The sequence below is a fragment of the Pimephales promelas genome, chromosome 11, assembly GCF_988280905.1.
Source record: "Pimephales promelas chromosome 11, fPimPro1.hap1.1, whole genome shotgun sequence".
Taxonomy (NCBI): domain Eukaryota; kingdom Metazoa; phylum Chordata; class Actinopteri; order Cypriniformes; family Leuciscidae; genus Pimephales; species Pimephales promelas.
In genome coordinates this window covers 7,031,103-7,056,765 of record NC_142779.1, presented here as the reverse complement: position 1 = coordinate 7,056,765, position 25,663 = coordinate 7,031,103, and the positions used below count along the sequence as shown (strand labels likewise).

At 38.7% G+C, this 25,663-nt stretch overlaps 1 protein-coding gene across 12 annotated transcripts in view; it reads right to left on the bottom strand.

Moving 5' to 3' along the window:
* Positions 1 to 25,663, bottom strand: part of kcnma1a (potassium large conductance calcium-activated channel, subfamily M, alpha member 1a) — a 173,093-nt gene that overhangs the window by 14,052 nt on the left and 133,378 nt on the right. For 4 of the 12 annotated variants that reach the window (XM_089116845.1, XM_039671653.2, XM_089116847.1 and 1 more), the window contains 6 exons: positions 24,129 to 24,302; positions 13,384 to 13,477; positions 8,538 to 8,661; positions 7,303 to 7,527; positions 6,641 to 6,833; positions 3,456 to 3,569 (listed from right to left, as the gene is read on the bottom strand). In XM_089116845.1, coding sequence (XP_088972971.1) covers positions 3,456 to 3,569; positions 6,641 to 6,833; positions 7,303 to 7,527; positions 8,538 to 8,661; positions 13,384 to 13,477; positions 24,129 to 24,302 — 924 coding nt within the window. Of the gene's footprint in view, positions 1 to 326; positions 411 to 3,455; positions 3,570 to 6,640; positions 6,834 to 7,302; positions 7,528 to 8,537; positions 8,662 to 13,383; positions 13,478 to 16,124; positions 16,398 to 24,128; positions 24,303 to 25,663 lie in introns of all 12 variants that reach the window. The other 8 variants (XM_089116842.1, XM_089116843.1, XM_089116846.1 and 5 more) reach the window with 4 other exon arrangements.

Here is a 25,663-nt window from a genome sequence, read left to right as displayed (position 1 = left end):
TGAGCTAAGGAAGAGAAATGTCAGTCTTTCAGACAGGCCGCTGATGAAAAGGAGCCCGGGCCAGAGAATTGAACTGCAGGGAGATGCTATGGAAACAGCCACAAGGACAGACTCGCATGATCAAAGGCCTAGTGATGCTCTGAGAAAGAAAGAAAAAAATCCTTAAAAAGGCCAAAACAAGACAGTCAATTTCAACCAGAACTAAGGATAAAAATGTGTTCAAAGTGATGCCATGGGAGCAGGCCTCAGCTGCAGCGAGAGAAATCAAGACAAGCCGATGAAGGAGGCAGTGCATCAGAGTAGCGGAGGACAAAGGCGCAGCTTACCCAGTTCGGTTATCATTTGTATGTTGGTTCCACTGTTTTTTTCCTGACTGAATGAAACCAAAGGCAGTAGTTTGCCAGGCTTAGCTAATGATGATAAAACAGTGTTGAGGGGAGACAGTTATTGAAACAAGTTCAAAGCCAGAGAAAAAGAAAGCATAAAAGAGAGTATCATGTCAAGAGTGGGATTAGAAATCTAAAGGTACAGCGTCAAGATGAATCGCTTCTGTAAGAACTCCATGGAACAGTTCAGCCGTGTTTGTTCATGATAACGGGGATGTTGTGCGAGCTTAGGTATCTACTGCACTGCAAATAGGGGAAAGATTACTATGAACCATTTAGAACAGAAAAACGTGTAATGTGTAATCGCACATATTCCAACACTGATACTGCATGCCTGATTTACCAGGAGCTCCATTGACGGTCAATGATTCGCTTGTGTAGAGAACTGAATATGTCCGGTTTGCTGGCAATCTGCTGATAAAGATGTGTTTCAAAAAGTAACTGTAAAGTATGTTTAACTGAATTATACGCTACCTTTAAAAAAATAAATAAATAAATAAAAATTCAAAAGGCAAAGAACTTCTAGTTAAATCATTACAGCAAAACCTCAGTATCAGTGTGATCCACATGAGTTCTTTAAATGGCTGATGGTGATACCGACATCTAGACGGTGGCCAATGGCCCACATATTTATTTATAGTATAATTTAATGATGACAAGAAGACATACATGTTACACAACATATAACATACATTAAATAACAACACACACATATATATATATATATATATATATATATTAGGTCTGTCAGTTAAACACGTTAACGCAAACCCATTTGAACGCAATGTTTTTTTTATCGTGAGATTAACAGTCTTTTTGGCCTAGCAAGCTTGAGGTTTTTTTTTCTAACTTTTTTTTTTACATGTTTTTGCAACAGAACGCGACATGCATGGCGCTGCGCAATGAAACCCATTGATTTCAATGGCTTGCACCCATTGACAAGACCAAAATGATCTGTTGTTGTGAACTGAGCAATCACAGCACGTCCAGTCAGAAATACCACTTGATGCCCAAGCACACACACAGCTGATGCGAATTCTCCACCCCCTCATCAATATCAGGACCTCGTCAGTATTTCTTTCACCCTTTTATTGATGGAAAGTGTTACATTGTATGAAAGATATTATTTGCTTCAAGTGAGAATGTTTTAGTGTGAAATTGAACACAGTATTGTCAATGTTGTTTTTAATAAAAAACATTTGCACAAAGCAAGCCGATCCACTTTTCCATGTTGATAAGAGCATTAAAATGAGGGGGAAAAAAATAATGGGACAAAAAGAAATCAAGAGACATTTAGAATAGATACAAATTTGAGTTAACTATGACATTAATGCGATTATTCGTGATTAAGTATTTCAATCGTTTGACAGCTCTTATATATATATATATAGTAAAAAGAGTAATACTGTTAAATATAAGCATATATTCTTTAATATATTTCAAAATTTAATTTATCCCTGTGATGGCAATAATGAATTTTCAACATAATTATTTCTTTCAAAAAATAAATAAATATAAATAAACTAACCTCCCAACTTTTGAATGGTAGTAATAATTATCCATTGATTTTGATTTAATTTACTATGGGATTTATATGTGATATTGGTTACACTTAATTTTAAGATGTTTGTGTTACAGTGCAATTAAAAATGATACTGAGTATTAATAAACAACATGTACTTACTATAGGTTTAGAATTAAGGTGTGGTTTAAAGTTAGTTACATGTAATTTATAGTATTGTAACTACATGTGACGTGTAACAATGAAACTTTATTCCATTACTTCCGTTACTGACTTGTTAGTCAGTATATAAATACAGTTACACTTTATTTTAAGGTGCCGTTGTTACACTGACATGAAGAGTTCAGATGCAAAAGCCTCTAAATGCCATTTGAAATTTTCTTCTTTAATGATGATTTTTATCAAACTTGTATATTTAAGTTCAGTAATTTCACTTAAATAACAATTAATAGGTAATTATCATCGCCATTTAAGTGTAATTACTGAACTTAAATATACAAGTTTGATAAAAATCATCATTAAAGAAGAAAATTTCAAATGGCATTTAGAGGCTTTTGCATCTGAACTCTTCATATATTTAAGTAACGAGTAATATTAAGTGACTACATGTACTTACTATAGGGTTTAGGTTTGGTTTGGTTTAAGAGTAATTGCATGTTATTTTGTTAGTTGTTTATAGTTATTACTATAGTAACGGCATGTAACATTCTGTATGTAAAAATGACACTAAAATAAAGTGAAAAATAAAATAAATAAGTGGCAATTTATGCTAACTACACTTTTAGATTGTCTACAATTCTTGTATTATTAGATTGAACAACCAGCTTTTGCTCTTTTATTACAGAAGGACACTGTCAAGAGGCTGAAAATATCCTCTCAACACAAAGTCAAACTCTAGCTTTTCGATTAGTCAATGTCAAGTATTAGTCAATGTTTTTAAGGACACATGACATGGTGAGCCTTTATATAAGATTCTAATGATTCTACAACAATATAAAAATGCCAGCAAACCTTTAGTAAACCAAGCCCTGTGTGTCCCAGATGACGGACTTTGTAACCCCTCAGGGAGGAGGACTTCTGGATCTAATGCATGTCTTAGCAGAACATATGTGTATGTGTGAGGAGTGTGTTTTGAATGAAGTTATAAGAGTCTGTAGGGCCTATTCTCTTTCACAGCCTTTCTGGTGTAATTGGGTCAGTGGAGAGTTGGAGCAGCCGGTCTCTAGTGCTTTAGTGCCCTCTGAGATCTAAAACTTTCATGAGTCCCCCCACCATGGGAATAGTGCCACCCTCATTGTTATTTATAAATGAATCCATTTTGCTACTACATGCTTTTTTTCTCTCCCTATAAGTCTAGGTCTCTTCCAGTGCATTAAAGGCACAACTGATGACTTTGACCCAGTCGGTGAAATATTCAGGTGTGCCATTACACACATCACAGACACATACTTCATAAGAAGCAGATCAGTGTGACTTGATAGGGGAGTTTAGATTCTAATCACACTTGACTTTGACATGTTAGCAGTATGACTGCAGTCGTGTCTCACCGAGTTCAGTTATGATCGGGATGTTTGATCCCGTGGTGACGGATGCCTGCCGCACTAAGCCGTGCACTGGACTGTTATCTGGAGATGACCTATCCATCCCCGGAGGAGTGAAACCTGGAAGAGAAAGTGGAATGAGACTGTCAAATCCTCTACTCTTTTTACAGTGCCCCAAAAAAAAAAAAGATTTGAAATGGTGAACAAACCATTGGCATGACAGTCAGGCCATACAAATAAGATTTTCTTTGTACGATTCTAAATGTACTGCACACATTGTAGAGTTTGTGGTGGTAGGATACGAGTGGACTGTCATGCTAGTCTAAAACAGTGAAATATAGATCATCCGTTTCTAAGGGTCAGCTCAGGCATATTTAGCATTTGCCTTCCATCAACCAGCAGGTATAAATTTTATATGCTGTTCATTTTGTTACCGTAAAACTGGTGAAGTGGATCCTGAAAACCTTTTATGTGAAATGCCATGAAATACAAGCAGGAGTGACAAGAGTATGAATTCACATGACTTGACACTTTTGCATTTCCTCAAGCTGACAAGTAAACACTTTAAATCAGTAATGCTATATGCATAATGCATTGGCCCTGTTTTGAAATCCATCGACTGGAGAAAAATGCAAGCGTATAGTTTTTACAGTGACAAATATAATGCAGGGAAAAGATTCAGGTCACAAAGTTTTCAAAGGCCTGCAGAATTCGGTACAAAAGGTTGTCCTTCTTTTCAATGGGGAAGTTCAATAGACTAGCTTTCTTTATAGCTCTTAACAAAAGAATACACAACAGAGAGAGACTTTGTCTTAAATTTGCAGAGAATAATCACGTCTCCTGTTGTGTGAATTGTGAAGACATCAGATATGCAGTGACAGTACGAGTCAACCATCTGGCATTCTGAATAACATCTTTGCTTCAGCTTATAAATAAGAGCAATTTGGGTGCTGAAGAGCAATAGTACTGTTGACTATATTGTTTATTTTTACTATATATGTTGGATAAGTATACGAATATTTCACAATATAAAGCATCTCAACAACTCAAAGACTGCATATACATGCTAGAATATTATTATTATATCAGAATTTGGTCGTATTCTCTCATAACCAGATTAAGTAAATATTCTGATCTCTATAAAACTGAATACAACAGCTGGTATGTGCCTGTGTTAACCAGAATTTTGGGTCAGAATATTCACTGAAACTGAACATTCGTTCATATTCGAGCAACTCCAAACTAAGATAATACTATGTGACAGTAGATAAATACAGTTGTGAAGTCAAACAATAGTATTAGTAAGAGATAACTATTGTTCATGTTACCATTTCTGGTTATATTTATACAGGAATATGTCAATAGAATTTAAACACGATAAAACTGTCGTATCTTTTAAAAAGTGGAATAAAAAGTATAACCGCATCTCACTTGGTATTGTGCAACTTTGTGTTTATTGTTGCACATCGATCACACTTCATAAAGTTATTCGCCCTCCACACAGACCTTAAAGTCACGTTATAAATTCTGCTTTAGTTTGTTGTTTTCAACCATAATGCATTACGTAGCCTGGACTTGGTGTACTTTATTCAAAGACGCCTTAAGCACTGATAGCAGTGTCCTGTGTAGTACTTTCTCCTGGCAAAAGGCTTGCTGATTTATTCAATAACACCGTCTGTGCAAGATTAACAATCCGCACTGAAACGGCGAGGTTCTGAGGGCAAGAATATTTACAAAGATGATGTGGTATGATGTAATTTATTACATCTCTCTCTCTCTTTTACATTTGGTAAATATGGTTTCTTTTATTTTATAAAAGAAAATGCAATTATGATGTGTAATTATGTAACATAAACAATAATAAAAACAACATATTTGCCAAGTTGGACCTATAATCTGGGGGAAAAGAACATGAATAATTTGTTATTTTTATTGCAGCAAAAGTTTTCTTGGGAATAAACGGAGAACAAGAAAACTGTTCATTGTGGGATAAATTATGTTCTAATACACTATGTTAATGAAATAAATCTTTATTTCACAACATTGCTCTGCTTTTGATCATGCCAGATGTTGAATTAAACAAGTTGAGAGAGTAGTAATGACCAAGCACTCATGGAATCTGTACACACACTAGAAATCAGTCACAAATTTCTACACATAATATTTTGGCTAATTTGATTATGCTTTCAGTCACTGATAAGGTTGAAGTACTTTCAACTCCACTTTGAAATCAGAATTCTTCTAAATCAGCACAGACAATTGAAACAGATTTATTCCGGGCCTGGTAATGACGTTTTCTTCACGTGCACAAAGAGTATAATTATCATCTATTATCATCCACAGCTTTTGATTAACTGATTTTATATGTACAGCACTTTGGTCAGCGGAAGCTGTTTTTAAATGTGCTTTATAAATAAACATGACATGACATGACATGACACAGCAGAGGGATGTGCTCTTCCTCAACACTACACACTGTTCAGCGCGAGCCTTTGGGACAATATTGGACACATTTCATCCGAAAGCTGTCATTTTGAAGCTTTAAATCTATCTTTCTGTGCAAAAAGTAGATACTCAATAATGGTTGAAATGTTAATTGTTGTGGGCCAGCTTGTGCGGTGTGTATAATTTACGTAATGAAGAGCAGCTGAGAGAGTGAAGCTGCTGATTTGTAAAGTCTGTTTAATGATGATGAATCCTGATGGGCACAAGAGGGTTACATGTTTATCTGAATGCATAAACAATCTGTTCGAGTCAATTTGTCGGCAAACAAATCTGCTGCGGTCCAGCAATTGGAGGCAAATTTGCAATCTGCACAAAAACGTTAGGGATGTTTTTTTGTTTTTTTTCAGAGCTTTGAATAAAGGGAAAAATATAATTCACGTGCTCAGAATTACATGCATTTTCCAATAATGGATATGAAATGCAAATTCTTCAATGTATAACAGTCTTTAGTTTCATAGACATTTAATGTTTGCATAAAGTGTCTAAATCACTGTTTAATTGTCTTTCCTAATGCACAAACACTTTTATTCTTTGATAATTCATGTCTCCCCTTGTTTTATTAAACAATTTGGGCATATAATTGGACCTTGTTGTCTTTGAAAGCACACAGTAAAGTGCTGGTTTCACAGTCTAAAGCTCTTGAGAGGTATTCTCCATGTGCTGAAGTATTCTTGGCCACTCCTTACCTTGGGAATTAGCCTGCAAGACCCCAATGCTGTCATCAAACTGCATAGATTTGATGTTAAGAGACGCCAAGATGCATTCCTTGTCCTGCAGTGAAGCATCGTCGATATTGTTCTGATTGGCTGACAGGATAACGCACATGTCGCAGAGGTTGATGTTGACGGCTCTTAAATCAGCTCGACTTAATGGCGTACCCTTCAGCGGAGAGAGAGGAAAAAGAGGAAGAAAGAGAAAAACAAATTAAAGACGGCACCGAGCTCAGGGAAATTAGTTAACAAGTATTTACTTTTCTAAAGGCAGTGACATTCAGCTGATCTAACTATGCGCTGAGGGAAGAAGAGATGTAGTCTAATCTAAAGGCTAGCCTTTGCTGACGGCAGCTTTTTGGCATCGTTTTTCATACTCAGTCAAGGCGATGCTAACAAGCACTAGAACAGGAAGCAAAGCCTGAGATTCACACAACCCACAGGAACCTGCCGCCAGAACATTAACACTTGAAAACAAATTGTGGTCGCTATTCCATGGAAAAAGCTTGTAAAAGGGAACATCTTCTGCAAAAATAAAGTCTCACTCCTTGAGTCACATGAATGCATAACGTTTACAGACAGCTTGTTTTCTCCAGGTGTAAAAGCTCTAGGCTCATTTACAATGCGTGTATACTCACTGGTAAGATGGAGACTTTGGGGAAGTTGTGAAGGGTTTCCCACTCTCTTCTCAGATAATCTAATGAGCCCACAAACACAATGGGCTTTAGCTCGTGGTAATGGAAGTTGCTTGCTCTCAAAGGCATCACCAAGTTTCGAAGCCCCACTAAAGCTGACGTGACATCTCCGAATATACAGACTACTACATGTCCACTTAAAACCGTCATGGAGGCCTCGCTGCGTGTCTGTGGTGAAAAAGCCAGAAACAAACAAGACAGTTACAATCTCGTCAGCAAGAATGGAATAAGAGCTCATATATTGTCACCCATTCAAAAACACAAAACAAGCTGCAAGCTAAAATTGAAAAGGGCAGAAAATGCAAAAGAGTAATTTAGAGTAATTGATTGAAATCTGAACACAAATGTTTTTTTTTTTTTCAGAGCTTTGATTACAGGGTAAATACTGTATATAATGCACTAGCTCAAAATGGCAAACTGTAACAATGAGCATACATATGCACAATTCTAAAATGTATACCTGTATTTAGTTTCATAGATATTTATTTAATGTCGACTCAGTAATTGTGTCTCTAAAAGTGCAAATATACAAATATTGACTGTACAACATACATTCAAAAATACAGTGACCCTGGGTACTTTGAGGAATCATTAGTCATTTCCGTGTAATTATTCCCAAATTGTGGAACATGACACATTTATAATACTAAAAAATATAAACATTTTATTATTGTTTTATTATTTGAAGACCTCCGATGCAAAAATGAGAGATTGATATTGAGTGAATGGTCTCCGCACATAGTATACACTCAAACACTTTCATATGTACATATACACACACATATATATATACATTTAATACATATATATATATATATACACACACACACACATCTTATTATTTTTTATTATTATTTCTCATATACATGTCGTTTTTTTGTCGTGCTTTTAAAACACTGGATTCAGCATTCAATTTGAGCATGGTTGATAATGAAATGAGATGTGAACAATTTTTATGTAGTTTTTGTTTGTTTTCAACTGGACAAAATCAGTGATTTCATAGCGCTACAAGAACATTGCATGAATATATTATGATGTAAATATGGAATTCTATCACTCTCAGTTCTTAAGATTGCACTTAAAATGTGCTGAATTCTGAAACAATAAAGGTCAAATTCTTGTGACTAGGTGATTTATAGGTGACTTTGTGAGAACACTGCAATTAGAAAGATACCTACCAGAATGACCTTCTCAATTTCTTTGGAGGGACACCAGTGAAACATTCCAGTAGAGTCGTATCTTTTCACATTAGCATCCATGTTCTCAATCTGCTCGTTTCCCGGAATGAGCAGAGGGTCATGTCTGAAAAGAGAGCATGAGGAGGAGAAAACGTGTAAGAAGAAAACATGTTCACGGGCCCTATTTGCAAATGCAGGTTAATAAAAATGCAACTGTGGGAATTTATCTTCTGGCCTTAATTGTGACATTTGTCAAAGGACAAACTTTCCTCACATCTCAATAGACGTCTATCGACAATAAATAAGCAGTAAACAGCCTTGTGCTGACATGGCTTGTCATTGTCAGATTGAATTTGTGCATTGGACTCCATCATAACTGCAGCTCTCTCCGGGCTGCCAAGACTGCGGAGTCATCAAAGTGTCCGCGCCGGTGACAGCACTGGAGTGCGAGAGATGGAGCCGGAGCACTTCAGTGACTGAGTGGCACCAGAATGGAACGCCAATTACCGGCTTTTACTTCACATCACTCCTGACGTGATGCGTCCAACGGTAAAAGCTTTAACAGAGGCACACTTTAAATATTTTAGGAATTTGCCCAATCACATTTTGCTCCCCCAAACTGAAGGCCATTAATGTTTCAGCAGCATGTCACGTCCAAACAGGCTAACCTATATCAGCGCGCCCTGCTGAAGCTGATCTGAGGAGCATGTTGACCGTGAAAGAAGTCTCAGCACTTGGGTACAGTTCGCATTCATTTTAGTGAACTCCCTTGAAAGCTTTCTAAACAGCTCTCAGTAGTTGTATATAACTATACAACTGAAAAACAGAATTCACAACCAAATATGCGGCCATGTTAATTTAATGTCTGGTCTAGGGTTGTTTGGTATGAATAGCAACTCAAAAAGATATAGTGGAGAGTGTTGTTTAGAGCTTGTTATGGTTGCCTTCTTTGGCTCAAATTCATAATTATTGTTAATATTCAATACAGACATGCCTGCACAGTTTAATATTCTCAATACAAGAATATATAACACCAATCATTATTTTTTTAATATATATTATCAGATATATAGAATGTCTATTCTCGCTTTTGACTGAATTTCAATCAGAAATCATAAATTCAAAAACAATGAAACTCAAAATTAACTACTGCAATATAACATTATTTAAAACAAACAAATAAAATCTGTTGTTTGCATAAATGTTATAGCCCGTCGTAGCAGAAATTTATGCAGATAAAAAATATAGCAAGAATATTAGCCAATACATTTGAATTATTAAAATAACTACTAGGGATAGGCAATGTATTAAATATTCACAATATCTGATTTAGATGGCAATATAAATTCATGAAATTCTTGAGTCATTTCTTTGTGCTATGGGTGTATTTTAGTTCAGGTATATATTCAATTTGTTTTCCCTCAGTGTCTTTTGAATAGATACTCCCGACTTCAGGGCAGTTTTTGTGAGAGACCACAGAACCCTTGTAAATGCATAAAACTGTCAACTAAAACCCACAGTGTGGCATGTTACCGGGCCTGAGATGGGCCAAAAAGGCTGCCTTTGAGGAAATGGCCTTGGGGCAGACAACAAAGCCCCATTTCTAAGACATGGCTGCAGGGGAACGTGCTTTCTCAGAGTCTGCTCGACCCAGCTATTGTGATAGTATTATCCACAGTGCTAGATTAACAACCATTTACAAAGGATTTCAACATTTACTCTTTTTTTTGTATTAGTCCTGTCTGATAATGACATATACCATTAGTCCTGTCTCATAATGACAGAATACCATTTGATAATGCATATATGTTATATCTTTGATAAATAAAATTTAATTTCACAAAACAGCTCAGCTTTATAAGTTTTGATGGTCTGAAGCTTAAATATAGAGCACAGCCAATAAATTACAGGACTTCTCACTGTAATGAATAGGTATTTATTTATTAACACCAGGGTGTATTATTTTATCTCATGAATGTGATGTAATTTAACTGACATAGTAATACTGTGCCTGTTATGCCTTGTTCTGCAACACCCTGTAATTAACACAGCACTAAATGAGGTTTGTAAATTGCATTAGGCCCTTGTTAATCAATCTAATAATGAATGATGGGACCTCTGCCTCACCTTGCACATTTGCATAATGCCAGATAATATTCCGGAAAATTAATTTGCACTTAAAATAACTGCATGGTTATGTGAAGCACAAATACTAATTTCAATATTCAACGACTTCACAGACAAAATGCAACAACAGATTTGTGATGGTAAAAACTTGGAAACTCGAGTCATTTTACAAACCTCATAATTACTTTTTCCCTCTCTCACCTTCCCAAGCAGGTTAATTCAGTGAAACGCGCCGCTTAGACTGTGTTTGATTGCTAAAATATCACATCAGAAACGTGTCAATTAGCATGCGTGCATGAGATGATATCAGACTGTGTGCAGGTGCTAATAACAGTGAAAGCATTTAGTGCTTTTACACCCTGACTGAATATTTTATTACGTGGCGCATGTTTCACCACTCACTCTATGGACCTCTGTCATTTCAATCTCCCCTCGACGTACTGACTGGCGCAGTGCACCTCTGCCAAGATAGCTATCTCTCACCCGCTGTCAGAGCTGCCTGCCAGTCACAAGCACAATCCAACGCGCCATGCCACTCCAGAATAAAATATGTGACGTTACTCGCTGCTGCTGCTAGGGAACCCGACAAATGCATTGCGACTTCCCACAATTAGACGTGTTGTGTCTCCTCATTGACATTCTAAATCAACTTTTGCAACTAAAAACACCCAGAAATACATTGATTTCATTTAAAATAGCTACAAAATAAAAGGGCTAGAGAACTTTATTATCAGGTACCCTAAGCAGGACAAAAAGTTCTCCATTTAATTGGTATGTCCAGAGGAGCGTCCTAGACGTGCATTTGGGGAAAGAGAGAGCGAGAGAGAACAGAAGTTGCCCTGAGAGCCGTGTGAGCTGCTTTTCAAACAGCGTTCAGCTATTCCAGCGCATCACTTGGCAGTCACTGGCTCCCCGAATCCCTCTCCAGCAGCCTATGAAAGCAGCTCCTCGCTTTGAAAATTTTCCCTATCATGCAAACTGACAAAGGCATACTTTTCAAAAACCCACAGCCAATCTGTTGATCATTATTTATTTACGACAGCCTGGAGGCGCAGAAGCCTGTAAAAACCATACTTGATATGGTATACTCTGGCTGTTTTTCCCTTTCCTGCTTGTTGAATAAAGTATCCCTAAGGCTCCCTCAAACAATCGCTTTTCATTGGGCATAAAACGCACCTTGTAAAGGCGAGGTATTTAATGTATGTTGTAATATATTGACAAGGAGGGCACAGGTTGAGGGAGTCCACGGGTCTGTCTTTGGTAATTTTGATGTTTTGCTGCAGGGCTTTGGCTTGAAAAAGCTTACACCTAGAACAGAGGACCTGTCATCCAGTACCCAAGAGCCAGCTGAACACACAGGCACCCTAAAGCACAGAAAACTTTGACACCGCTTTGAAGCGTTTCAAAACAGGGTAAATAACTCCCAAGAATTATTATCACTTGTAGATCAAAGAGCCGATGCATACATTACATGGCAAACGGGGACCTTCAAAATCAGCTCAGAAAAACAGTTTTGTGCTGTAAGTTGAGGAATAAAAAAAAAATCCTTCTGAGCGATCGCTGAAAGCTATTTTTCTTTTTTTTTCATTCCTCTCGCAGTTTATTGTTTAAAAACTGAGAAACAATTGAACATTGATCATTTTCACTTGGAAAGCAGACTAAAGGGCGAGATCCTCTGCAGGGCTGGCAGTTTACAGTATGTACAACTCAACATAATTGCTTCTTTTGGAGAGAGATTCATGTTGGAGACCTCTGTCTGGGTTACTTTTTATACGCTACAGCGAAATGCCTTGTGGGTGGCACACAAATGGAAAAAATAAATAAATAAAATGAAAAAAACAAAAACAAACTATAATTCAATTAAAAGTAAAGCATTACACAAATACAATTAAAACTGCTGTTTTGTGTAAAAGATTCATTTTAAATATTCAATTTTACAACTATTATTAAAGTAAAAATAATCCTGCAACATCATGCTGGCATTACATTATATAACAACTTGGACTGATTTTTCGAAATGTGAAAACAAATAATATCAAGCATGTTGTCTATCCCTTTGCAGAAAGTTGGCCCTTCCTCCAGACCTTCAGCAACACTTTCTCACATTATGATGTGCAACGGAGGGCATTGTCTCTGCATTTTTTACAACCTCTGCATAAACGTCTCCTGGCCACATGGGCGGAAAGCAAGTCCTTTTATCAGTCAAAATCAATTAGCAGCATTATAATTCCAGCGGACAGGATAAAAGGAAGGTAATATTTGAATTCATTTTTGATTGCGATGATACATTTCACATATGGCCTTAAGTACGAAAAACACTCCTCACAGGGGTTCCCACAATAGATGAAGAGCCCCGAGGCTAAGTAACCATGCTGGCGTCTCTGATTGGTTGGCACCGTCATTAGTGCCACCGCTGTTTAAGAACTACATGTGGACGGGACTGGGGGGAGATGACAGCTGAGACTTTAAAGCAAGAGTATTTTTCAAACAGCTTTTCATAGCTGCTTTCATGACAGAAATATTTCAGCTCTATCATTAACCGCTGACAGGCTGACAGCTCAAACGCCTCGGCCTGAAAGGCCTGCTCTCCCCTCCCCCCCTCTCGCTCTCCCTCCACACTTTCTTTTTCCTTCTCCCACCATCCCAGCACCATCCGTCCTGTCTCTGCCTCTCTTTTCTTTTGAAGGGTGGAGGGAGCGTCTTGAAATCAATGTCTTACCTCGTCATTTTGGGCGAGCAGTTGGGTGAATTTCGCATGCCTCCGTTGCGTTGCTTCTTTTTGGGTGACAGTGTTGACGGATGCTCATCATCGACTGCAAACACATGCAAAGAGTGTCAGACTGTGGACAGCTGGGATTGTAAAGTGTGCTGGAGATGACATACTAAAGAACACAAAAGCCAACACTCAATCAATCATTGCAAAAAACACTCAAATCTGAGAAGACCTCCAAAAATAGAAAGACAAGAGTGTTAGTACGGATAAAAGTACACTTAAAGATAGCAAGTACAGACCTGAAGGACAACCATTAAGTTTTACACCCTGTTTTCCATGAATTCTCATGCGTTCTGCGGATCTGTTTCAATCTGTATCGATGTGATCAAACTCGCTTTTACCTCTGTCATTGTTTGGAGGGCATGAGCTCGAACAATGACAGAGGGGAAGAAAAAAGAAAAAGAAGAGTAATTTGGTGTGTGTTTTTTAATGGATGACTACATGACAAAATCAATCCTCATCACTCAGAGAGCCGTGACTGATGGCTCCGCTGTGAGTCTGTCCCCCGTACCACAAGCACTCTCAGCGCTGAACAAGCACCCTGAACTGAGCCTTCTCATTCTGAAACGCCTCTCCAAGAGGACATTACTGAGGGACCTGTGAATGTCACAAGCTCTCCGCTTTATACACACATCATGTGTGAGCTTTGAAGCTGTCTGAAGGTTGAGCTCCTTTCAGAGAGGATACGAATATATTAATCAAAAATGTTGGAAAACTATAGCTTAGCTTAAAGGAATAGTTCACACTAACCATGAACATGTCATCATTCGTTCACCTTCGTTTTCCAAACCTTTTATTCTTCCAGAAGAAATTGTGAAAATGTCCATGGTCCACTTTTTTTCATACGACAATTGCGTCAAATCCTGGCCCACGCATCAAAATGTTTACCATATCTGAATTGAACATGAAGTGAAATTAAACTACAGTAGTGGTCAATTTGTCACTGCATGAAACACAAAAGCATGGACATTTTTCAAAATTTCTCCTTTTATTAAACAGAAAAAGAGACAAAACATTTTTTTGGTGAACTGTTCCTTTAAATAGGGGAGAAATTGTTCAATATGATGCAATAAAACTAATAAATGTTTTCAGCCCTACCTCAATTTCCATGTATACCACAGTACATAATGCTGTTTTTTTTTTTCATTTTCTAAATTATTTCATATTTCTTATGCTGCACTATACTGTATTTAGTTTTTTTTTCTGCATAGCAATGAGTATTTGAGTATGACACCAGGTACTGAATACAACATTTAGAGACAAACTAGTACCAAAACCCAAACACAGTTGCACTGTTAGAAATCCATCAGCAGCACGGCAAAATATTAGAGACAAATACTGCAAACACATATACTTGTGTATCTCTGATTTCCCTTCGTCATCTAATTGTTCTAATGAAACAAAAAGACGCTGTCTGTGTCTTCACCAAATGCCAGTGCTTGACATTTGAAATTACACTGTGGAGGGAGCAATGTGAGACGGTAATCAACTTTAAAAATATCACTACTGATAAGACAGCGGTGCAGTGGCCCTTTGTTCTTTACTATGGTTGTTGAGCAAGTGGCCTGGCTGGGCCGGACCGCTCTCTCCTGCCCTTGCTCCTCCAAATTAGGCGGCGGAGATTTACGAGCTACAGTGGTGCCCTTCAGTAAGAGGCTTAACAATGAAATAACTCCACCTGCAACACGGCCATTTCAGCAACTCTCTGCTTGTTCCAAATTACATTACGGCACTTTTACAACCTCAATCAAAATAGGATCAGCCCACCAAAGTGTGATTGCTGTTCCACACCATGGGCCCCTATAGCCCTAGCTTTTTTGTGTCGCCGATCAGAACGATTGAGCTAGACATCTGTCTCCTCTGCTTCAGAAAGACAACTGGCTGAAGCAAGCTTTAACGCACAACAGAGATACAAGAGAAATAAGAAACACTACAGTCCTGTAGACTTTGTTTGTACAACTATGACAACGAGTTTACAATGAGGTCTAAAAGTCTGCGACCACACTGATAATCAATTTTAAAGGGTTAGTTCACCCAAAAATGAAAATTCTGTCAGTATTTACTCACCCTCATGTTGTTCCAAACCTCTATGTGTTTATTTGTTCTGCTATACACAAAGGAAGATATTTGGAAGAATGATGTTTTAATCAAACAAATCTCATTCCCCATTGACTACTATAGTAGGGAAAAAATACATACTATGATAGTCAATGGGGAATGAGATCTGTTTGATTGAAACATTCTTCCAAATATCTTCCTTTGTGTTCAGCAGAACAAATAAACACATAGAGGTTTGGAATAACATGAGGGTGAGTAAATACTGACAGAATTTTCATTTTTGGGTGAACTAACCCTTTAAACCTGGAAATAAACCCATACTTTGAAAAAATAAATGAGAAAGTAAATAAAAAAAAAAAGCAGTGAAAAAACAAAACAACATTTTAATTAGTGGTCTTGTATCCCATGGTATATAATGGCAAATCTATCTATTCTGGTACTTCTATACTCCCATTGATGGCAGTTGTGGTTACACACATCACACACACCCATACATTTAGTGCTGGGGCAGGGGGTACATTAGCCACTAGCTGCTCTACATGCACACGGCAGTGACTGCAGGGACCCATGCAGGAAGAAAGGGGTTGTTTGCGGGAGCACTGACTAATGCGTCCTAAAGCACAACCTACAGTGCATGGGGACGAGCGTGGAGGACAAGGTGCTGGGGCGGTAGCGGTATTTTCCGGGCAGGCTGCGGGCCCGGTTCAGTCCAGCCAGGCTGAGGCGTGACTGTGAGGGCGGTGCCGGAGGGAGAAGACTTCCTTTGCGGTTATTAACGAGAGGGACAGCAGTCGTGGAGCACCCTACAACCGGCAGCACACTGGGAAGAGTGTTGGGAACAGCCATTCTGTTGGCCAGTTCGATCGAGGGGTTTTGAAAAGTCGCTCTAACTTCCTCCTTTACTGTCAAACAGTGAAAAACAAAACAATGAGAGATGACTGTGATTTTGGTCAGTGACAAACTGTATACTATTAACAGGTTTCACTGAAAATATTTTACAGATCTTAGAATTATATTCTTTCTATTCATGTTATTTTCATATGGAATTGGGGGGGGGGGGGGGTTAATGTAATTTCTAATAATGTAAAAATGTCATGTGGTGTAAGCATCAAACAAAATGTAATAACATTAATATACATATATATACGTATATATATATATACTTTTCAGTATCAATTTTTCAAAGTATCAATTAAATGTTAATGCAAAAATATCATTACGTTTCTGGGGAATCGAATCACATTCTAAAATTGTCACAAGAAAAGTTGATTATCTAATATTTATCTAATAAAATTATTTATTATTTTAAGAGACTTGTTAACAGACAGTCAGAGGTTCTGCAGGGGTCCCAAAAAAATGTATTGAAAACATTTTTTTTACCATCAACTGGCTTGCTTAGTTGTGGACATTTAATATTCAACAATATTATTGATCTGTGTGTGTATTATTTTCATGTTATCACTGTGAAGCTGCTTTGATACAATCTGTATTGTAAAAAGCGCTATATAAATAAAGGTGACTTTACTTGACTTCAATTAAAACCAAGTGCCTTGTTAAATAATAATAACAAAATGAGTTTTATTATAAATAATATTTAAAATTGCTATACAAGCCGTCTAAAAGCACATGCCATTAGTGCTTCTAAACTAAATATATTATGATTAAAACACTGCAGCATTCATAATTGATCACTGAACTGCATGAGAATCACATAAATATTTAACTATGAAAATACAAGTTGACATGATTTTCATTGTTAAGCCATTTATTTCACCCTTTCGATTACCATTTACAGACGGATCCACAAATCTTTGTGCCATAAAGGTAACCGCCGTATTTTTGAATAATTGACGATGACCCCTCAAGTTTTATAAAACACTACTTAACCACTTGCCAAGCGCTTTAGGGTGAAATGTTCAATATGACAACTGCTTTTCCATTGCTAATAAACATTAATTAATTAGAAGCACTTTCTTCCCTGCCTGCTCTGCGACAAGACAGAACAAAGCAGGAACATATTATTCCTGATAACCGTCAGAATGAATCAGGTCACAGTGCAGGTAGGGATGTGCTTGCACAAGGGAACACGGCAATCTCTTTACAATCTGCCTCAATATATACGGTAAAGCAGTGTTAAAACAACATATCTAAAATGTGTGAAAATCAATACTTCATACAACACACGAAAATGGCTTAGATTAAGCTGCGAAAAGGACCAAAATAACAAACAATCTGCTGTCTGACAGACGGGAGTATGCGGTGTGTATAAGGGACCTGAAGTGTTTCACACAGGGAGTTATCAAGCTCACCGCCTGCCACCCGAGCCATAAGACTCCAGCCTAATGCTATCTACATAAAATGCAAGAGGTTAACCAATATCTGGTGTAAGTGGAAAAGCAGTTTCCGCCCGCTCCCCAAACCTTGCTCAGAGCAATAAATAGATGGTTATTTCTGCCGTCAGCTGCCGCATAGATTTAAAGGCCGCCACAGATAACTCCTGGATTCATCTGGCCCCTGTCAAACACAAGTAGCATTATACAGAGAACATCCGCTGTGGCACTTTCACTGTGGATTTACAGTAATCCAGACGGCAACTGTCCCTTTATGAAATGCAAATCCTGTGACGAGCCACAATTGTGCATTCTTATCAAGGCCATTGTTAAATTATAGAAAGCACATCTGTGAGAAAATCCATTTTGAAACTTTATATCATTTTATGGTGTCTCTATATAAATAAATACATTCGCTATACACACACACTTGCAATCATTTTAATTCTCCGAATTTCTTTCTTTCTTTTTTTTTTTGTATAATTTTGCAATTAAAATCATTTTTTGTCCTTCAAATGCAAAAATATAACACAAAACATTTAAACAATAAACACTCACTTCAGCCTATTAACTATGCAAATACGGATGAAACGCTAACATATAACATTAAAAACACATCGAAACGGTTACACATGAAATGAAACTTAATAGCAATAAAGCTAAACCTCTCTCAGCATTAGTTTGGCGTCTGATTTACCCAAAACAAATTTAGCTGCATGTGAACCGAACCCCAGACTGTGATCCCATTTCCCTGGAGTTGTAGCGCCATCTGCTGTTGGTGGCGTCACAACACAGAAACGTATCTAGGACTCCACACATGCGTGCAAAACATCATGGCATTTCTAGCTCTTCAATCATCCCTCGCAAGGACACGGAGCTCTTTATGCAACATCTGGATTTCATATGGATGCCTCTATTGAGCACCTGACCTTTCTCATGCACGTGTTTTAAAGTCTAGCAGCCCCTCTGATGCATTTGACCAGAACCCGGTGCTGAGAAACTGTCATCACGGCCCCCCTTCCCATCAATCCCCAGTAATCTACAGAGAGCTGAGGATGGCAGCTTTTGTGCTGTAATGCTAGTGGGGGTAAAATCAAAAGCAAAGAGCCAAAGCAGGCAGGTTGCACGAACGAATGGGGGAATGAGGAAAACAGAGAAGTACACTTACGTGATCTGACATATCCGTTAAACTTATATTTGGCTGAGGGAAACGCAGAGACCAAAGTGTGGATACAAAAAGGAAAAGAGAGAGAATGAGTGTGAGATAGACAGCAGAAAGACAGTACATCACACTTACACGAGGACAGAGAGGAAGAAAAGTCAAGTTAACAGCAGTTAGAAGCAAAAAAAGGATGAAAATAATCATATAAGCAGGTGATGATTAAAGAAACAAAAAACAAAAGAGGTGATTAGTGAAGGGACTGGACTTAAACGAAGCGATGAAAATCAAGCTGCCTGTTCAGCGTTTCCACATCACGGATCCATTTTAAGAGTCAAACGTCGGATTCTCGTCCCAAGACCGATGACGAACATACTGCCCAAATCCGAACAACCTCACGAGGATCATTATGGTATTTGGAATTTGGCTGGGGAAAAGAGAATGCTTTGATAAGTCATCATTTTATCCTCGACACTCAATTTGATGAAAACCAGTGAAACCGATCAAACAGATGTTAGCAATCTTGAGGCTTTACCAAATAGTTAAACAACAAAATTACAGATGTTTCCCATCACATAATTCCTTCCGTAAAAATTAAACGCTGCCAGCTGATCATTTTTGATCAGTAATTACCGTCTTGTCAACTGCAGATGAACGCCTAACTGTGGGCATAGCATTCCTATCCCAAAATACTGTATACCACAAATTTGTGACAAAGCTAACAACCTTTAAGCTATTAAAGTGAATATTCACTGATGTTTCGAATGCATGATTTGCCATTTTCTTTCCGTAATGGTTTGTATTTCTGAGTGACAAAAATAGTAACCAATATTTGCGATATTAATATAATTTCATATTTCATATTAATATTAATTTTCTTATAATTAATATATATATATATATATATATATATTTAAACATTACATATTTAATTGTACCAATATTGCAGTATTTTAATACTATTTTTAAATTAATATTACAATATTTCCATAATAAACAAATATTTGAATAAAATTTACAATTATTTGGCCTACTTAATTAAATATATATTTATTTATTTTTTTTAAATGAGAGTGTGACTTGATTGGGTTCTTAAAAAGTAGCTTTTATGTCATTGGTTATCATTAAGCAATAGCCTGTGAAGCATAAGGATGTTTTCACACTTTGTTCGATTGGTTCAAACTAAAGTTTGTTTATATTTTTGCATCTGAACCATGGTGCGTTTGCATCATCAAACAGCAGCTGTTTCTACGTTTCATGGTAACGACGATGCAGGAGAAGGCAGCAAAATATATAGCGTTACTCTCCTAACTTTTATATTTTGGTTTTTGAACCTTTGGTTTTGTTTCCAAAGCGTCAGCACATCATGGCATTTATGTCTATCTGCCGCAAACGCACTGCAAATGTTCGCAGAAACGCAGAAATGTGATATATCTCAGCTTACAATGTGTCAGTCATTGTAAACGCTTTCAGGAAAGTGAGTGAGAACACACAAACATAAAATTTTTATTTAGTGGTTCACTTCCGCGATTTAGTGTTAATGTCAGCGGCGAAGTGTACTGGAGTTCACATGAACCGCACCCCAGACCACTCGTTTTATGTGGACTTGGGTGTGGTTTGTGGGTGCGCACCCAGGTTCGGAAAATAGCATTAACATCATCTAAACGAACCGAACTCTGACATCAATCGAAACCTGCTGTGCACCAAAAGTGCTAGTGTGAAAGCACCCAAAATGAAATAACTCAGAAAAGTCAACACATTTCAGAGGGTGATCAGGCCATTTTGATGAAACATCCTCGCCCAAAATATTTTTAACTTTGAAATAAAAAAAGGGCTAAATCATAAAAAAAAAAAACACCAGGCAAGTGTAAAAAAAAGTGTGTCAATTTTGATTTCATGTTGACTTTAAGCTATGTTGCATATGAAACTTGGAGATTATCTTGCAGACAATCATAACAAGGGATGTGTTCAGAGGCATGTAGGATGTTCTATACTGCAGCCCCCATCGTTGCAAAGTCTCATCTTTCGTTACAAGTACTGTATCTGATGCCATAAAGGTCACAGCGCAGGCCCAGGGCGGGGCGGTGACACAAGCGCTCAAGCAGGGCGCCCGCGCCGGTCCTGGCATATGTCGCTTGCAATCTGCGGGCGCAGGAAGAGTCCGCCGACTCTTTGGCTAGCATCTGTCCTACACGGCGGAGGGGATGACCGGCCCTGCTCCTGCCTGGTGGTAAGGAACTGTCAGGTTGAGTTTAATGACACACCAGCTGAGCTGGGGAAATGAAAATGCAAACATAATTTTCATGTCAGGCTGCATAAGTGCCGACGGTGCTGAGTTCCACCCTGCAAGGAGCGGACAAGATCCACTCTCTGGGCTGCGCCGTGCTGCCCCACCCTGCCACGCTCAGCACATCCTCGGCAAACTCCATAACCGACCAGAGCAGGCAGGAGAAGAGGGGAAAAGGAGAGAAATAAATGCTACGAAGCGACCCCTCTCCCTTCCCTCTCAGTATGCCAGGCGATTGTTGTTTACAAAACAGGCGTGTCTAAGATTGCCCTGCTGGAAACTTCCTTGTGAAGGCTCATAAGTTCAAAACAGGAATTAATAGCCTTTGCAATGTAGAGCACCTTGAGAGTCTTTAAAGCTCGTGTAATGAGGGGATAAGTCTCGGCAGGTGGAGCGGAGGGACTGTTATTGTCATTGTAACTTAGAGCGGAGGCAGCTAACTCACTCGTACAGTATATTTGCTCCCTAAAGCCTGCACTTGCAGAGATAACAAACTCTTCTTAATAGTGTGCATTGCACTAGAGCTATAATGAGTGTTCCATTGCTCCCTACTCCTTGTCAAAGACTCTCTGGGCATTGACTGCAGCCAAGAATGACAGTGTCGGCTTTTCACAAATACTAATAATTATTTGTCTGGCTTTGGAAGAAAGGAGCATTGCCATCCTGAGTGATGCATGCAAAGAATCGGAACAAAAAGTACACAAGGGCTGTTTGAGAAAGCGCCCACCAGGGAACATCACTTCTGTAAAACAGAGTGCATTTACGGTCACGTGTTTCATGCATTCATCAAAATTACTGCATCCAGGGGAGTAGTATTTATTTCAGTAATAACTGAGCTACTATAATGTGCAGGTATAAAACCACCATATCATGCTTAGAGCAGGGATGTGGTGATATTTATGCTTTCTGAACACAAGTGGTGAGTGCCAGTAGTTATGTTTCCATTCAAGTTGTGAATGTAATTTATGAAGCAATGTAGAAAAACAAAAAATAATAATAAGGTAGCACCTCTGGCCCACATGCTTAAAATAACAAAATCATAATCTTTAGGAAAACTGGTGCAAAACAGAAATGCAAATGGAAGTTGTCACAGAGAAAGCCGCTGTGGCTTGCATTGTGGAACGTGCGATCAAAACAAATGCAAAAAAAGATAAATAAATAGAAAGAAATATGTATATAAAGATATTTTCAGAACAAATAAAGATATTTCAGCAGAAATCATTAGTGATTGAGCACAATCAAAGTCAGATGGAGGAACTCTGTGAATTCCTCATCATAGAGATGTAATGCTAGATCGGAGGCAGAGCCGATGGGAGAGTCAAACAAAGCCGCAGCTGGCATTAGCTGTCAGCCTTGTCGAAAACGCACTCAATTCAGAAAGAAAACGGCAGCGATGAAACCATTGAAGGATGACGCTACATGAAGAGATCGTAATGACCAGTAACTGGTATCCAGGGATATCACCACAGACCAAAACACAAGACACAAAGTCAACCTCATCATGGGGCTTGATGCTAATCTAAGCTGATGTGGCGAACAGTCGGAAGGCAGTTGTAGAGGAAATGCGATCGCCTGAACTGACCCCTGCTTTTATAGTAGGTCGCACCGCTGCCATTCCTAATTGACAGACGCTTTAGTATTTCACATCTGCTAAGGCTTAATGAGAAGACCCCTGTTCAGCGCTGTCCTTTACACAACTAACTGCGTCAGTCATCTGACCTCATCCGATCGCCTGAGTCACCGCCATCTCAATTGAGTTCCTGTCAGGAGATCTCTTTTTAACTTTCCCATTGAGCCTGACAGTCCCACTGTGGTATACAAGGCATTAAATAAAGCACATTGACTTTTTCTCCCCTGATTGCTGGCTAAGAGAAAATCATCGAGGAGGATCAGATCCTGTGGAAAGGGGGAGAGTTTTTTCAAGTGTTTTTTTTTTTCAATTGCACCTAAATGTGGACTTTACTAAAGGAAGAGCTTTTATTTCAGCCAGTGGAAATGGTGGAGGCATTAATGGCTTGCGGTTGTAAAACATGATTGTCCAAGAACAGCAGAAAAGACATTGCCAGTTTATACTTACTCTTTATGAACAGAAGAATCTCACTTAAGATCTCTTTCAATCACAATCTAGAGTTTGGCATGTGAATCAAAGATGATTTTTAATAAATAACAGACGTAGTTCTGACTGTTTTTCATTTACTGATATCCTTCCAATTTTGCTCAATTACAAATATAATCAAAAGGGATCTTGACCAGTGAGATGGACATTTGAGTTACATTTGCTTGTTTCTAATGCTTTAAATAGGAAAAGACGGCACGTAGCAATTGAACACATTCAAAATTCAAAGAGCAAAATATTGTGGATACCCAGTGTTTGAACCTGTGGAGAAAAAACAGTTAGTCATCTGTTTCCCAACCTGAAGAAGGGTCTTCAAAAATCACATGAACATATCATCAAAACATCATCATCAGTGTCAATGTACACAATTAGCCCATGGATTTGATTAAAAGCACATCATACAGTTCATACATGTACACCTGCCATGTAAAAGTGTAAACACCAAAACAGTGACTGCAAAATGTCACCAGCACCGCACAAGTGCTCCACTAACACAGCATGCGCCAACACAGTCCTACTGCACCTACTGCAGCACTAACACAGAGAAGCCACATCACTTCAACTACCACCAATTCACCAAACGAAAAAGAATATGTACTAGTGTACCATCCAATAAGCCACAGGTACGGAAATAATGGAGGAACGAAACAGACAGCATATGAAACACGGCACAGACACGCACACTCACACGCTCACAGGTCACGGACATCGAACGGCATGTGGTTTGTCGATCGAACTTACAGGCACGTAAACTGGTTGAGCAATCATGAACAGAGACAGAAGAAAGTGGGAAGGCCCTCTGAAGACTGTCCATGTTACTATGTACACTGCCTGTCATGCACGAGCAGTCGCGCTCAGAGCGCCCGCAATCAAAACAACATGCCAGTTTCATTCGCTTGTAGACGGACATCTTGGCTACAGTCATGTGTTGGATGAGAGGAGAGGAAAGCAGCAGGTTAATGGCAAGGATCAAAAGAGTTTTTCAACCAGGGAAGTCTGAAGGTAACTTTTTCAAACATGGAACAAAAAGTGCAATGCCTTAGCAGCAAGCTCTGACAGGTTTGCCCCGCAAATGGACCACTGCCCTCCTGCTTGGAGCGCGCTTCGGATAAGCATCCGATTACACGTTACAAGTTCGATCCAAATTTGGAGGTTAACACCAAATTGAGCTTTGAAAACATCTAACAGAGGGCTTGTTTAGGAAGCAGGAAGCAGTCGTCTCACTGGGGTCAAGCCGTGCCCTAAGGCTGATCATGTCATACAAGGTTAAAAGGTCAGATATGACAATATGATCAGAGGTTGGGGCAAGGAACATTCAGGCAGAGAGGAATGGGTGAATGTGTTCAGCAGCAAAACCTCTTTGGATAACATCCTCTGTATCTAAAGGAGAGGATCACGTACCTGTATCCCATCATGCAGCAGCAGGTTATTGGCATCGCAATTAGCTCTATTCTGTTTGACAAACTCTGCTCATCACTGGACTTAATTAGGGATTGTTTGGGAGATTTATATGGTAAACATACCGAGAGGCTACTTCTTCATTCCCTGATTAGAAGATGCATTCACATGCATTGCGCATTTTATTCAAACATATATTACGTGGACTGTATGCGTGTATTTTTTGGTTCTCAAAGGAGCTGTGGTGAGAGACTATAGCAGCATGATTGCTGTGAATCGGACTAAAAACAGTCCCTGGTCCACGTTCTCCCGGTGCCACCTCGCTAACGGACCGTAATCAAGTCTGGCACCCTCAAAGAGCAAACAATCCACAGGGAAAAGCCTGCTTTTGACTTCCATCTGAGGTTATGAGCCTGAATTAAGAGGCCAATTTCAGTTGTATGCCGGAGAGATAATACGGTAAATGACTTGGCCTTTAAAGCCATAACCTCAGGGACTGTTATTCTAATAGAACCATGCAGAATGGCTGAAATTAAGGAGAACAGGCATGCAGTGGGAGGCGACCGCGGTCGTATCTCTTGAAACGGCAGCCCGCTCGACTGTTTACGGGGCTGAAACAGATTAAGGCAATGTGGAAACATGCAGCAGCGGGGTTTCTACTTCATTTCATGCTGAAATCTATCGCTTCAGAGTTTGAGGGTTGACATTCATCGGAGCACATAGTATGTGGTTATGTTAGTCAGTGAGACATGGAGGGCGGAAGAGACACAAGACAACATGATGATGTGAGTGACTGAACACGACTACACAGAGAGCCTAATTACTGAAGCCTCTTTAACAGAGCAACCCGATTTAGCAAGAATGCTCTCAGCACCCCT